At 48.6% G+C, this 14,900-nt stretch overlaps 1 protein-coding gene across 3 annotated transcripts in view; it reads left to right on the top strand.

Annotated features, from left to right (window-relative positions):
• The first annotated feature begins 3,798 nt into the window (after positions 1-3,798).
• The window catches only part of DVL1 (dishevelled segment polarity protein 1), an 88,615-nt gene continuing 77,513 nt past the window's right edge, over positions 3,799-14,900 (top strand). The window contains exon 1 of one of the 3 annotated variants that reach the window (XM_083752600.1): positions 3,799-4,927. In XM_083752600.1, coding sequence (XP_083608726.1) covers positions 4,758-4,927 — 170 coding nt within the window. In that variant the 5' untranslated portion in view covers positions 3,799-4,757. The remainder of the gene's footprint in view (positions 4,928-14,900) is intronic. The other 2 variants (XM_083752602.1, XM_083752603.1) reach the window with 2 other exon arrangements.

The following is a 14,900-nucleotide window of genomic DNA, read 5'->3' as shown; positions in this document are numbered from 1 at the left end:
GCTAAAAACAGACTTGCTTAGGCAAGCCTATCCAGAGATGTAGAATGCTGGCTTTAATGTTTTAACCTGACTTTTAGCTAGTTGTTGATTTTATTTTTTTAATGAATTAAATAGCTTTTAGTAGTAGTAGTTGTTGTGGTTTTACTGGTAATCTCCCCCCGCCCTTACAAACCACTTTGAGGTTTTTTTTGTTTTGTTTGCACAATCAAGCAGTTTATCAGTTTTGTGCGATTGTTTCCAGGCTGTTTGTATTCCCGACTGGGATTCAAATACCCAGTGTCTTGCAAAGCTCATCTCTACAACTGAGGGACAAATGGGAGCGAAATGAGTTACTGGGGATACTTCCAGACTGCTGGTATTTCACAGGAGGAATTCAAGTGTATATAGGGAGATGAACATTCGCTCAACAAATCCACTTTGAGAAAAAGAAACTAGCTTTTTGTAGTTAGGAAAGTAACGCGGAAAGACATTAAAAAGTCTCAGATTAACGAATAGCAGGAAGGTATAGAAGCATCCTGCAAGCAATTCAGGACGAAGGCTTGATAAAGTCTGGATATAATTTTACCTTTGTGCAAGGAAATCAGGGTGAATGCTTAGTAATTTATAAATTATACTCAGTTTTTGACTTAGCTGGGCACAAGTTACGTGGCTTATAAGGAAAGGGTTGTTTGAAATTAGGGTTTGGGGTTTTTTTTTAAAATAATTTGTTTTATTGGCCTAAGAAGAGCCCTGCAGGATCAAGCCAATGGCCCATCTAACCCAGTATCCTGCTCTCACTGTGGCAGAGCAGATTTCTCTGCAAGCAGGACCTGAGTGCAACAGCACCCTCCCCTCCTGCACTTTCCAGCAACTGGTATTCAGAGGCATACGACGTCTGACAGTGGAACTAGAACATAGGCATTGTGGCTAGCAGCCATTGATAGCCTTCAGCTCCACGAATCCCAAAGGCTCCTGGCCTTCCCCTTGTAACAGACGTAGGGAACCAGAAGGTCTCCCTTTCATCGTGCAGGAGTCTGGCCATTTGGAACTCTCCAGTGAGATTCCCATGTGCTTGCGAAATGAGCTCTTTTTCGAGTTTGATGAAGCATAGCACACCAAGCTTAGACACATGGTACAAAAGGAGCACATTAAAAAGGTCACCTTATCAGTACAGCCTCCACTGTTCTCTGGGACTAACCAAGCAACTAATCTGTGGAAATACGCTGACTTTTGGAAATAGCGACGAGACCCACGGCCGCCTTGGGTTTTTTAAAGTAGTTCCTGACCTACTGCAGCCAGTAGATTCAGGCAGGATTTGCTGCAATGCCTTTGCTACACCCTAGTGGCCAACTGGTTTTTTACAAGCTCTCTGAACGTAGGGTTGTTGCATCGCAGTGTGTAGGCTGGGCTTAAATTTGCATCTCAGCCTGATTCCTGCATATCCCTTGGACTTGAAAAAACTGTTCCTGAGCATGTGCAGAGTGCATTTTGTAATATGAAACCTGGGGCTCTCTGCATGCAAAGCAGGCTCTCTCTTCCACTGACCTCCTTCCCATCAACAACCCCATCAGCGTAACAGATTTGGGGGCTTTGACACCAGGCTAAGAAGGGAGGGCAGGTGTGTGTGTGTGTGTTGAAGTTGCCCACCCAGTAATTCAAAATATCAGAAATGGCTGCTGAGCACCAAGCCTTTGTCAATTGACATTTTCTCTCTGGGAAGGGGCTTTTCCATCCTGTGCAGCAGCCACACACTCCCCAGGCAACAAGATATTTTTCATCTTGACTTCTTTTCCACCCACAAAGAGAGAAATCACTTCTACGTTGTTTCTGGAGGGGTGGGGCATCAGGTTCCATAGAACAGTGTTTTTCAACCTTTTTTGGGCAAAGGCACACTTGTTTCATGAAAAAAATCACGAGGCACACCACCATTAGAAAATGTTTAATATTTTTTTCTTTAATGGCAAACAAAAACGTTGCGGACCGTTCTCTGCTCAGCGGGGGTCGATCCGCTGATCCCAGCTGAGCCAGCAGATGACAGCTCTGTCTCCACACTGTGTGCGGAGAGAGAGATGTCAGAGCCCCGCTGCTCTCTATGGGGAATTGGATGAGAGTGGACCGCCTGTCCGCTCTCATCTGATCCCATCCGATCTGATCCCCACCCAGGACGGATGGAAAATAGGGTGGACACAGTCCAGTGCCCGCCTAGTGGGCGAAAATTCGACATTTTTTTTTAAAAAAAAAATCTTTCAAATTTTTCAATTTTTCCCACGGCACACCAGGCAACATCTCACGGCACACTAGTGTGCCGCAGAACAGTGGTTGAAAAACACTGCCATAGAAGATACAGATAGTATGGGGTGTTATTTCTTCTGTATTTAAGAGAACTCCTTTCCACGACCTCTTTTGAGGAGTGTACTGGACTCACTTTCCTTGGAATGGGAATGGGCCCCAGGGCAAGTTCCCATAATCTCTTGCCCTTCAGCTCATACCGCTGGCAAGCAGCAGCTTTTAAGGTTACCTGGAGAGGAGAAGGACAGCCCCAATGAGCTTAACAGGCATGGCTGGTTGGCTGAAACAGGGACATGCCACACAACTCAATTTTGTTACACGTCCCCACTTGCCCATTATATTATACCTGTATATAATATAATGCCTATATATACAAGCATTTATAACCCACTCTTTAAGTGGAAAAGGTCCCAGACTGGCCTACCCATCAATTAAAAATAACAACCTCACAGCCCCTGGTTTCAGGCTCACAATCTACAAATATGTGACACATATTTGGGGAAAAGCTCAACCTGCTCTTCTGTTCCAACCTCTTACAGCAGTCTTTACATCATTAAAATTTCCACGTGTTTTACAAAAACTGTAAAACTGTAAAAACAAACGAGCCAGTGTAGACTATGAAAGCAGCAGTAACGACAATAGGTAATAAGACATTTATAGGACAATATTCTTATTTATTATATTTATTTGTTGCTTACTACAAAAAACCGTCTCAGAGCAACTTACCATTTAAAAGCACACACCTAAAAATATATTATAACAAAAAATATGCATCCATTGTAACTGACGATCTGCACCTTTTCAATATGAATTGTTTGAGAATGCTTGGGTGATCAAGTAGGTTTCCCTGCTAGCCTTTCTCCTACTTTCTTCCTTCATTGTTTTGGGTGTGTGAGAAGAGGCTCAGATGCAAAAGAAAGTGAGATACATCTATTTCAGGGATAAGGACTCCTTCAGGTTTCTCTATGTGGCCTGCAGGACTCTCCCCAAGCCACACCCCTCACCCATTGGCCACACCCCTCACTCATTGGCCACACCCCTCCCGTTCCTCTTTTGCAATCGCCTCCCTTGGGGTTAGGCTGTGTCCTCGAACTCTGATAACGCTTTTTGTTTGTTTTGCTTGCGTGGATGGAGGCTAGAGAGGGGTGTGCCAGTATGTAGAGAAACGAGCTTGCTGTTCAAAGCATATAAAGAGCACCCGCTGCTCCGCCCGCTTTGGCTTCCAGCCCCGCCCACCGCTGGCATGTGGCCCCTGGTAGGTTGCCTGGAAGGGAATGTGGCCCGGATCTCTTATCTACCTGCAAAAAAAAAAAAAAATTTAAAAAATGAAATAAGAACGGCAGCCACTGGGAGACCTTAAGGCTGCTTGTAGAAACTCGCACCCCCCAATTGAGGGAAGCAGGAAGAGGTGGGCTAGTCACATGACACCCCCCCCCCCTGCAAATCTGCTCTGTGTGACTGCAGGCAGGAGGGGTGATCGCGGAGGTTTCCGCTCGGTGCTTCATGCAACACCCTCAAACGCGTGTCTGGACGACCAGGGCGACGGGAGCGTTTTGTGGCAGGCGCCCCTCCTGCTGGATCTGACCCACGCGCGGCGCAATTGTCCCTGCTTGCTGCAGCTGCTCCTGCGCGCCTTTGGAACACGGGCGCGCCTTTTGCCCGCGGACGGGGGCGCGCGCGCGGTTGCAACAACAAAAAAAACCAAAATCCCGAGCCGTGGCCCTTTAAGCTGCGTGTGTGGGGAGGAGACTGCCGAGAAGAAGAGAGGACTTTGGGTATAGAGAGAGGGCATTTGTGTGTGCGTGCCGAGGAGAGACCTCTGGTTTGCAGTTTGGGGAAGGATCTCCCTTCTTCTTTACCTCTCCGCCTGCAAGCCCGCCTTTGCAAGCCAAAGAGGCTCTTTAGATCTCCAGGTCGATCTCACCGTTGCAACATTTTCTTCTTATTAAGCGTCATTGCAATAAACCAGGATTTTGTGTGTGTGAGAGAGAGAGATCGGATACGGGGGCGTTGGGGAAGGCAAGGCTTACGCATCTCCTTTGTGGGTCTCCGGATTTTGGAAGCAGGTTTGCAAGGCAAGGCGGGGAGAGGAGGTCGATTTTGATGCTGTAAGCATCCAGCCCCCAACGTTGGGGATAATGCATTCTGGCGAGCCCACCTCCAGGTGCCTGTCTCCATCTGTGCCGCTAAGGGGCGGTGTGGGGCGTGACAACCCTTCTGCGTATGGCTCGCTACGGTAGCATTCCGCAGACACTGACATTTCCCTTCCTGTTTGGAAGCAAGCCTTGCATTGTAAAACGAAGGATCTGAGGGACTGGCACCTTGAACTTGGCCTTGATTCCCCCCTCCCTCACCCACCCACCCCCTTTTCTCTCCCCCCCTTTCTCTCTCTCTCTTTCCTCCCCTCCTTGGCAGATCTCCTCACACCCCCAACCTTCCCCTGTTCCCCCCTCCCCTTCCAATCTCCCCCAACACCCCTTCCTTCGTCCATGGCGGAGACAAAAATAATCTATCACATTGACGAAGAGGAGACCCCTTATCTGGTGAAATTGCCCGTCTCCCCGGAAAAAGTCACTTTGGCAGATTTTAAAAATGTCCTCAGCAACCGGCCGGTGCATAACTACAAATTTTTCTTCAAATCTATGGATCAGGATTTTGGGTAAGTTGGCATTCTGTTTTTATTTGGCGTTGAAAAAAAAATAAAAAGGGGGAGGACGTTTGGAAACCCAGATCTGCCTTGCCACGTTCCTGTGTGTTTTCATGATTGCCTGAACGCGGCGTGACTTGTGCCTTTCTTAAAATGTGGCGAGCTTTCAAATCTGCTAGGTTTTGTGAAACAGCCCCCACTCGCCCCTATCACCAGGTTTACGCAAAGCTTCTCTGAATCCACACCAGAGGCTTCCCTCTGCCGTTATACATGTCAACCTTTGTGGGGTCGGGGGGGGGAGAAGGGTGGTGTTTGGAAATGACATACATTAATATCACGGTTGTGAAAAAGGAGGGGGGTGACATATTCCACCCTCCCCTTTGGGTGTCAAAGGAAAACTGGATCTGAAATTGTGGATTTCTTCCTTTCTGGTGGCTTTGATCAGATAAAGGGGACTCGCAGGGAAAGGGAAAGGCTCCCGATTTTACGTGGTTTACCATTCTGGAAGCGGTTGAAGGTTTAAAGCCTGGGGGTGATGACTGTGGGGCGTCCGGATTTCCCGAAGCGTGGGTCTCTGGGGAGAATCGGTGGGTCCGCGATGATCATGGCTAAAAGTTCTGGGAGCAAAAAAAAGGGGTTGCCTCCAACTCGGACCCTCCTCAGAGTAGACCCATTGAAATGAATGGACCTAAAGTTGGCCATGTGCCGATCAATTCCCATGGGTCTGCCTCTGAGCAGGAGCAGCACTGGATCCAACCCAAAAGGTGTGAGGGGCTTTCTTGCCCTACCTGCTCATAAAGGTGTTGCTTTCTGAAATCTGGGTTGCCAGTAGGGGTTTGTGTTTGGCATCAGACTTCTGGGGTCAGCTGTTTTTTAAGGCGATGCTAAGCCCCTCCACTGGGTATTTCCTGCTTACAAATAGAGGTTCAGGGAGGCTGTGGGTGTCCCCTCTCCCAGATCTTTTGGAGTGGAAGGGGTGTGTGAATTTCTGTAGGTGCCGTTGGTGGGTGGGTCCTTTTTTTCTTCATTTTTTACTGTTTCTGCCTTGGCAGTGCCCCAGAGATGAACAAATTGTAACCCAGGGAACGGCTATGGCCAGGTCCCTGGTTCCAATCCCAGTGGCACCCCCAGATAGAACTGGGAGAGGCTTCCTGCCTGAAACTCTGGGGAGCTGCTGCCAGTCAGTGTAGACAGTACTGAGCAAGATGGACTAAAGGTCTGACTCAGTGCAAGACAGCTTCCTATGTTTTGGTGTGGGGGCTTATCCCTTAAATTTCGCTTGCCAGGGAGAACTGGGAATGCCTATTCAATTCATTTTGGCTCTCTTGAGAGGTGGGGAGACTTCCATCAGGAAGCACTAGAGTGTCTTTCTATTTTATTTTATTTTTTGCTTTCCCCGCTTCCTGTTCATCCTCTCCCACTTTTGCAGCTGGTATATGACGGTGGTCCTCCTTTAATGTCTGGGGGTCTCTGTGAAGTGGGCCAGATTGCCCTCTTTTGGGGTGGGGTAGGAGCAGGATATAGAATTGCAGAGTTGAAAGGGACCCTGAGAGTCATCTAGTCCAACCCGCTGCAATGTAGGGATCTCTACTAAAGCATACCTTTAGAATTCCAGAAGTAGTTTGCATTAGACCAATCCGTAAAAATGGAGACATTTACAGGTGAGCTGGGGGGGGGGGCTTCCTTATTGTTTCATTACTGACTGGTGTCAGGAGATGGAACAGAAGAGGGATGAAGAGTGTGCACAATTTGGGGGACCCGATAGCCACTTAAATTGGTAATACAACAACAACAGGAGGTTGTTCCTCAGATAGGTAGAAGGAGGGACCATACTGCTTATGGTTTTTGAGAGGAGGGGGCGTATCATCTTTTCTTGGGCTGAATTGGTCACCCCACCCCCGGCAGCAGTAGTGGACAAATGCATATAAATGTTAGCTGGTGGGAACATGGCAGTCTGTGTTCCCCTGACCAATGAAGGGAGTTAAAACAAGGGGTATTGTGGGCGCTGTGCCTTTTTGCGCCCCCACAATGCTTTGCTCTAGGTGGCGGGTTCCAGAATTTCCTTGCAGGTGGGTTGAAGAGCTCTTTGGGCTGTGGAGAAAGTGGCCGAGGTATGTCCAGAGGGCAAAGGGCTCTGCCAATGGCTCCCTTGTTGTTTGTGCATCGGGAAGGGAATTAAAGAGCCCTTTGTGTTGTGTCTCAGCTTGGGAGAAATCGGGTGAGGTGCATAATAGTTCATGTGCGCGAGGTGTTGATCTTTGGAAACATGTGTCTCCTTCGCTTACGTATCTGTAGTCTAGGGACACCTGCCTGCTCTGGGTGGTTCTAAAATGGCAAACTTTCTAGAAAAAAAGGCCTTGCCCCCTTTGAGGTGGGCAACTTGCATGTCTGAACGTTTCTGTATACATTTTTTTCAAAAGCCCCGCTCATAGAAAACTAGGCTAGGAAGCTTCTCCCTGATATGCCGGTCTTCTTGGGGCAGGGAATTATTATTATTATTATTATTATTACTTTGCACCCAGGTGACTTCGGTCATGTGCAACCCTGCCATCAATCTGGTAGGACTCTGTTGCCTGCACCGACTGGCAGCAGCCCTCCGGGGCTTCAGACAGGGGTTATGCCCAGTGGTACCCAGAAATGCCAGGATTTGCATGCGAAGCAAGTGCTAAAACCACTGAGACAAGCCTTTTTCCTTAAGACACGAGAACATAGGGAGCTTCCTTATATTGAGTCAGGCTATTGGTCCATCTAGCTTGGTGTTGTCTACACTGACTAGCAGTGGCTCTCCAGGGTGTAAAGTGGGGGTCCCTCTCAGCCTTAATTGGAGATGACATTGAAACTTGATCCTGGCATCTTTTGCATGCAGTGCTGATGCTCTGCCACAGAACTATGGCCCTTCCCTGCATTTAGGGGCTAGATGAACCTTTGAGCTGACACAGCGAGTCTCTCCTTATGTTTTTACGGCGCAGACCTTTTTTAAAGAATAAAAATAGTAAGAAGCCCACCTTAAGGCCTCATGATGGCCCACACTCCCCCCAGTCTCTCCACCTCCAAGATCTGTATTGTCTGGTTTGGCACACAACCACTTGTTGGCATTTAGATAATTAAAAAAGGAAGGAAAAAAGCCACAGGCCTCATCATCTCCAGCTCTTTGGATGGCAACCATGAATCAGCATTTGAAATCTAATAATCTCTTGGTAACAAGCCTCCCCTCCCCTCCGTGTCGGACGGCTCGTACCTGTATCTATTTCCGGCACTGCGATCTTGGTGTTGTGTGTCGCCTGCAAAAAGGTCAGACGGAGCGGAGGGAAGCGGAATGATGCAAGAGAGCCCCATGGAAAACAGATTTGTTTTATTCTGAGTGTTTTCCTGGACAGAGCCCTCTCAAGGCAGGGCACGGCGACATAAACCCCAAAGCTGGAACAATTTAATGTTAGACTGCATACACATACACACCATATGTTTAAAGTGCATTTACCCCCCATCAATAATCCTGGGAATTGTAGTTTAAGGGTGCTGGGAATTGTAGCTCCATGAGAGGTAAGCTATGGTTTCCAGGTTTTGGCGGGGGGGGGGGGGGGCTGTTTTAAATTCATGGTATGTATGTGACTTTTGTTTTTTAAAAAAATCATTTTAAAGATTTTTAAGATCCATAAGAATGTAAGACAAGCCTTCTGGATCAAGCCAAGAGCTCACTTACCCCAGCATTCTGTTCTCTCAGTGGCTAACTAGATGCCTCTGGGAAACCCATCAGCAGAATTCAAAGGATAAGCAACAGCATTTAAAAATATAAATGAGCCAGCATAAAATAAAGACCATGAACCACAGCATTAAAACAGTAGCATATTCAATATAATCGCATCAGTTAAAATTCAGAACCTTCAGGTAGTTGCTCCCCTCATCGTCTGTGACCATTGGCCATGCTGGCTGATGGGGGCTGGAGTCCAGCAACATCCCAAGGGTCAGAGGTCCCCCAACCACTGCAGAAGCCAAGATATTCAGAGCCTTTTTGTACACTGAAGGGGCCAACTGTGCATCCCTTGGGGGGGGGGGGAGAGTGCCACACAGTAGGGGCCACCACTGAGAAGGCCCTGACCCCAGAAGTGATGCCACCAGGACAAGACTTTGGGGTGCCCCCCTCAGCAGAATAGGCAGGAGGGGCCCCAAAATCAACACAGGTTCAAGTAAGTGAAGTAATTCAGTTTACACCTGAAGAGCAAAGTGTGTGTTGCTAGGTGTTCCCAGGCTAGCTGTCAAGTGGAAGGCAGGCTTCCATATTTATTGATTTTTTTGCTTGCCATGGTAAGTGCGAGGTTTGCTTTCCTCCTAACCTTGGAGCTGTGAATCATTTCAGCAGTTGTGGAGGGGAGAGGAAGACTTGGATGCGCAGTGGCCAAACCAGTTAAACCCCCTTGTCCACTTCCTCCAGTCTTCAAATTCCTCACCCCATTTATCTATTTTATTTTATTTATTTATTGCATTCGTTTCCCCCATGGAGCTCGAGGTCACATACGTGGATCTTTTTCTCAATTTTTATCCTTACGATCACCTTGTAAGATAGGCCAGGCTGAGATACAGCAACAGGCCCACGGACACCCACTGGCCGTGTGGGGGATTTGCACCCTGGTCTCCTACGTCCTAGTCCCGCCCTCTAACCACTCCACCACACTGCCTTTCCCATGCGGAACTGTTGCAACCCAGAAGCATCCGGGAGCGTTAGATCCTCACACACAGTAGCTGCTTATCTTAATTTCTCCTTCCCTCTGGCAATTAAAGTTCCTTAACCCTGCTGACATCCAGGACCCTGGGGGATAGTGATGGTGTTAACCTGCATGGAGGAGACGGTTGCCTTGTTGATTGCCTTGCTTCTGTGCATCAGCTGGATCGCTCTGCTGTCATTATGAGTTCCTGCTCTTTGCTTGGGGTTAGGGACATCGCAAGCTGTCTTATGCCAAGTCATTTATCTGACTCAGCATTGTCTACACTGAACGGCAGTGGCTCTCCAGGGCTTCAGGCAGGCAATCTTCCCCAGCCCTCTCCTGCCTGAACAGCCACTGCATGTCGGTGTTCACAATATTGAGCTCAGTGGTCCTATGTCTTACAGGAAGGGCCATGGCTGGGTGGTAGAGCATCTGCTTGCACGGAGAAGGTCCCAGGTTCAGGCTCCAGTATCCCCAGATAGAGGTGGAAATGGTCCCTAGCCTTAAGCCCTAGGCAGCTCCTGCCGTCAGTGCAGACAACACTGAGCTAGATAGATCAGTGGTCTGACTAAGTAGATCTGCCTGTGGTTGTTTCTATGACTGACAGCGAATCTTGGGCACCCACTGCTTCCTGATCCTTTTAAGTGGAGATGCTGAGGATTGAACCTGGGACCTTCTGCATGCAAAACCAGGGCTCTGCTGCTGAGCCACATCCCCTCTTCAGAGCCCCCAGTCTCCCCTGGCAGGGCTGGCCTAGGATTTGAATCCCAGTATTTGAATCTCCCTGCTGTGGGGCTCTTGTCTCCTAGAGCATGGGTAGGCAACCTAAGGCCCGGGGGCCGGATGTGGCCCAATTGCCTTCTCAATCTGGCCCGTGGACAGTCCAGGAAGCAGCATGTTTTTACATGAGCAGAATGTGTCCTTTTATTTAAAATGTATCTCTGCCTGGTGTTTTTACAAGAGCAGAATGTGTCCTTTTATTTAAAATGCATCTCTGCCTGGTGTTTTTACATGAGCAGAATGTGTGTTTTTATTTAAAATGCATCTCTGGGGTATTTGTGGGGCACAGGAATTTGTTACTCCCCCCCCCCCCATATAGTCTGGCCCACCACATGGTCTGAGGGACGGTGGACCGACCCACGGCTGAAAAAGGTTGCTGACCCCTGTCCTAGACCAATAAGCCCCATGCCTTGTCTGGCGTGAAACCCCACCACTTTGGGAGAGCGGTTTTGAAATTCACAGTCCAGACCCAAAGGTTGTTTTCTAAGCTGCTTGCAGGGGCGGACGTGGTGTTTTTGATTGCAGTTGTTTGGAAGGCTAGCAAAAGCCAGGATCTAGTGAAGGCTGTTAGATGGGAGCTTGTATCTCATTTGATGTGGTGGCGGTACAGATTTCAGGAGTCGCTCCCTTTCTTTCTCTCTCTCTCTCTCTCTCTCTCTCTCTCTCTCTCTCTCACACACACACACACACACACACACACACACCTTACACCTTATCTGCAAGCAGAAGCCTGGAAAGACAGACACCCTTAAATTTCTAATTAACGGCCGGATTATAGACCGTTGTTACAACTGACTTGGGAGCCACTGTAAAAAATTGGATTTACAGCTGGAACAGCCGTAGGCAGCTCTAGGTTGCTGATGACCTCCAGCTGCCTGGAGTCAGGCAAAGAGAGGCTGAACGTGCAAAGTGTCATTATCTTCCTGTACCAGAGTCTCCCTGATGGAATCTCAGGAGCCTTCTCCAGTGCTAGCCTTGCTCAGGGTAGGCCCATTGAAGTTAGTGGGCATGACCGACCTGGGCTCATCAATTTCAATGGGTCTGTTCCGAACAGGACTTAGCTGGATACAACCTGATTTATAATCGGAAGAGCCTTCCAGATCTGAGCCAAGCTCCATTTAGGCCAGCATCCAAGAGAGGCCAGCCAGTTGTTTCTAGGAAGATTACAATGCAGAGCAGAACCATCATGGCTGGTAACCATCATTAATAGCCTTATCCTCCAGGATTGTCCAGCAGATCCTCTTGCCTATGTAGTTTAGCGGTCCCAGGTTCATTCCTTGGCATCTCCGGGTAGGAATGGAGAGTTGTTGCCAATCAGTGTACAGTGGTACCTTGGGTTACATACGCTTGAGGTTACAGACTCCGCTAACCCAGAAATAGCACCTCGGGTTAAGAACTTTGCTTCAGGATGAGAACAGAAATCGTGCTCCGGCGCGGCGGCGGGAGCGGGAGGCCCCATTAGCTAAAGTGGTGCTTCAGGTTAAGAACAGTTTCAGGTTAAGAACGGACCCCCAGAACGAATTAAGTACTTAACCCCAGTTACCACTGTCAATAGCACTGAGCTGGATGGACCAATTATCTGACTCTGCATAAGGCATTCTAAAAAGCGCCAACCAGCAAGTCAAATAAGAATAATGTTGGCATCTGTCTGTCTCAAGAGACAATGGAGTGCGTTTCTGGGGGTGAAGCCAAACCACTGCACCAAAGAGCAGAGGCAGTGTGTGTGTCGGGAATCAGCATTGTTCATATTCCTATAGCAGGAAGGCATTGATGACTGGTGGCTGCTTGCTATTCAGCACATTCCCATCTGCACAGGCAGGAACTGAGCAGAAGTGGAGTGCAGTGGCCTAGCTGATGGAAGTTAGGCAGCAAAGGAAACAGAAATCTGGGCTTTGTGGCTGGCTTGAAATACATCTGACTGAGAGTTCCTGCTGATTTTTGTTGTTTGCCCCTTGTAGAACTCAGCAAGGAGGAAGAGGATGGGGACCAAACTAGAATAAGTTTGGCTTCTCATTGACTCTGTCTCTGCCTATCATCGGCTGTGGCTCTGTCCACTATTAGGTTTCTTGCCTTTTGCCCCACCAGCCACTCATAGAATTAGGAAATTATAGAGTTGGAAGGAACCCCAAGAGTCATCTAGTCCAACCCCCTGCAATGCAGGAATCTCAACACACAGTTCCTCATCCAATTTGAAACCACACCAGACCCTGCTTAGCTTTGCAAATGTGCTAGCTAGCGAGGGGACCTCTGCCTTTCTCACTGGCCTGCAATGTTTGGAAGCTGCTGGCACAGGGACATTTTGTGCGTCTCTTTTCCCGCTAAAGGAAAGAAGCCCAGCGGACTTGAGTGTCCTGGAAACTATTTCTTAATATTTTCTCTCTCTCTCACCGCCCCACAACCGCCCCAGCCCGCCTTCTTCCTTGTAAGTGGTAATTAGATTCCCCATTGCAGCTTGAAATGTAAAATGCAGGCTTGCTGCAGACTCCCTTTCCTGGCTCTCTTACAAGGTGGCTGTGTAGGGCTGTAATTTGGCAAGTGGTTTCCAACTTGGCAAGCGGCCTTTCTGCCACTGAGCCAAAACAAGAAGGGGGTGGGAGTGAGAGTTTTGTGTCAGGGAAGCAAATGGTTTTGTTGACTCTCTCTTCCCGCAACACACTTTTTTTTTGGGGGGGGGGGGACCGAGTCTTGCAGGGAGAGCAGCCTGTCCGGATCTGACTTAGCAGTAATGCACATGTTGTCACAAGGGCACGGCCCTTTTCCTGGATCCTCCTGAAACAATAACCGAAAGACGTAATAAATAAACCCGCAGCTTGGGAATGAAATGTGCCGCTGAGTTTGCTCCCGGGCCGGAATAACAGAGGCAGAAAGAGAGTGGAGCGGCAAGCTGGAGCGTGGCCAGTATCTGGGCGCAGTACAGCGACTGCCCCGTGTCAGTTTCCTAAAATATATTTATGTATGTATTTCAGCGGAATACTTGGCCAGGACACCGTAGAACCAGCGTTGCGGAGCTGGCTGCTTGCAAACTGTCCTTGTTGCGGTTCTAAGCTCGGATCCACAAAGATGGCGTAACAACGCGATTCTGTGCCTTGGCAGGTGGAGGGGGGGGGGAAAGAATCCTGAGTAGCTGCAGTGGTGCAATCAGGTAGTTTTCAAACTCTGGACTTTGTGGGTTGCAGCCAACTAAGTTTTACTCTGAGTGGACCCATTGAAAATCATGAACTTCTGTTAGCCCTGCCCGTTATTTAATTTATTTCCACATCTCCCAATGAGGCAGCTTGGTGGAATGGTTGCCCCAGATGACTGACGGGACTAGCCTGTCACAGCAGAACTGATGGAGGGAGTTCTGCTTCCCAGCTCTCCCAGTGGGCCTACTCTGAGCAGGACTAGCATAATGGTCTTATTGGACTCCCACTTCTTCTGATGGGTCAGAATTGCTTACTTCAAAATTGCTACTGGTGTGTGTGGGAGGGTGTCCAGCTCATTCTGCAAAGTGGGGTCCCAGGCCTATGCCCCATAATCTGGCACCCCTGGGCTGCTGCTGTTGTAGTCCTAGAAACCCCACCAGCGCCCACTGTCTTGAGGAGGGTGGCCACATGATCGATGCTGTACATTTGAAGCTCATTCAACACACATTTAAGCCACTTGGCTCCCCTCCTGTCAAAGAACCCTGGGAACCGTAGTTTGTTAAGGGTGCCAGGGATTGTAACCCTGTGAGGCTGGAACTACAGTTCCTGGGATTCTTTCGGGGGCTTTAAATTTGCATTGGGTGTTCTTTAAAAAAAAGCCCTATACAGCCTAGGACTCTCGTACCTACGGGACCACCTCTCCTGGTATGTCCCATGGAGGACCTTACGGTCTTCAAACAAAAACATTTTGGAGATCCCAGGCCACAGGGATATTAGGCTGGCCTCAACCAGAGCCAGGGCTTTGTTGGTTGTGGCCCCAATCTGGTGGAATGTTCTGTCCCAAGAGACTAGGGCCCTGCGGGACTTGACATCTTTCCGCAGGGCCTGCAAGACAGAGCTGTTCCACCAGGCCTTTGGCCAAGGCACAGACTGACCCCCTCCTTCGGTAATCCTCACAGAACTCTAGCCCAATGATGGCCATTATTTTGATTCTGAATTGATTTTAGAATGAATTGATTTTAGAATGTATTTCAATTAATTGATTGCGATTTTATGTAAACTGGGTTACTTTTACTGTTGTTAGCTGCTCTGAGCTTGGCTTCGGCTGGGGAGGGCGGAATATAAATAAAAAATTATTATTATTATTATAATATAGTGTGGATTTGCCCTTGCTGTACAGAAGACAGCTCTGTCTGACAGCTGTGTTTCTCCTCCGCTGTCAGAGGCAGTGTTGATGTGAGTCACAAGTGGGGAGAGTTGCTGTTCAGGTTCTCTCTTTGGTTTTCCCACTAAGGCATCTGCTTGGCTCCTGTGAGAACAGGATGCTAGACTGGATGGGCCTTTGGCCTGATCCAGCAAGCTCTTATCTTCTTAAGGACT

This window comes from Podarcis gaigeae (genome assembly GCF_964106915.1).
Source record: "Podarcis gaigeae genome assembly, chromosome: 8".
Taxonomy (NCBI): Eukaryota; Metazoa; Chordata; class Lepidosauria; order Squamata; family Lacertidae; genus Podarcis; species Podarcis gaigeae.
The sequence above is the reverse complement of the archived record's forward strand: the minus strand, read 5'-3'. Positions and strand labels throughout refer to the sequence as shown.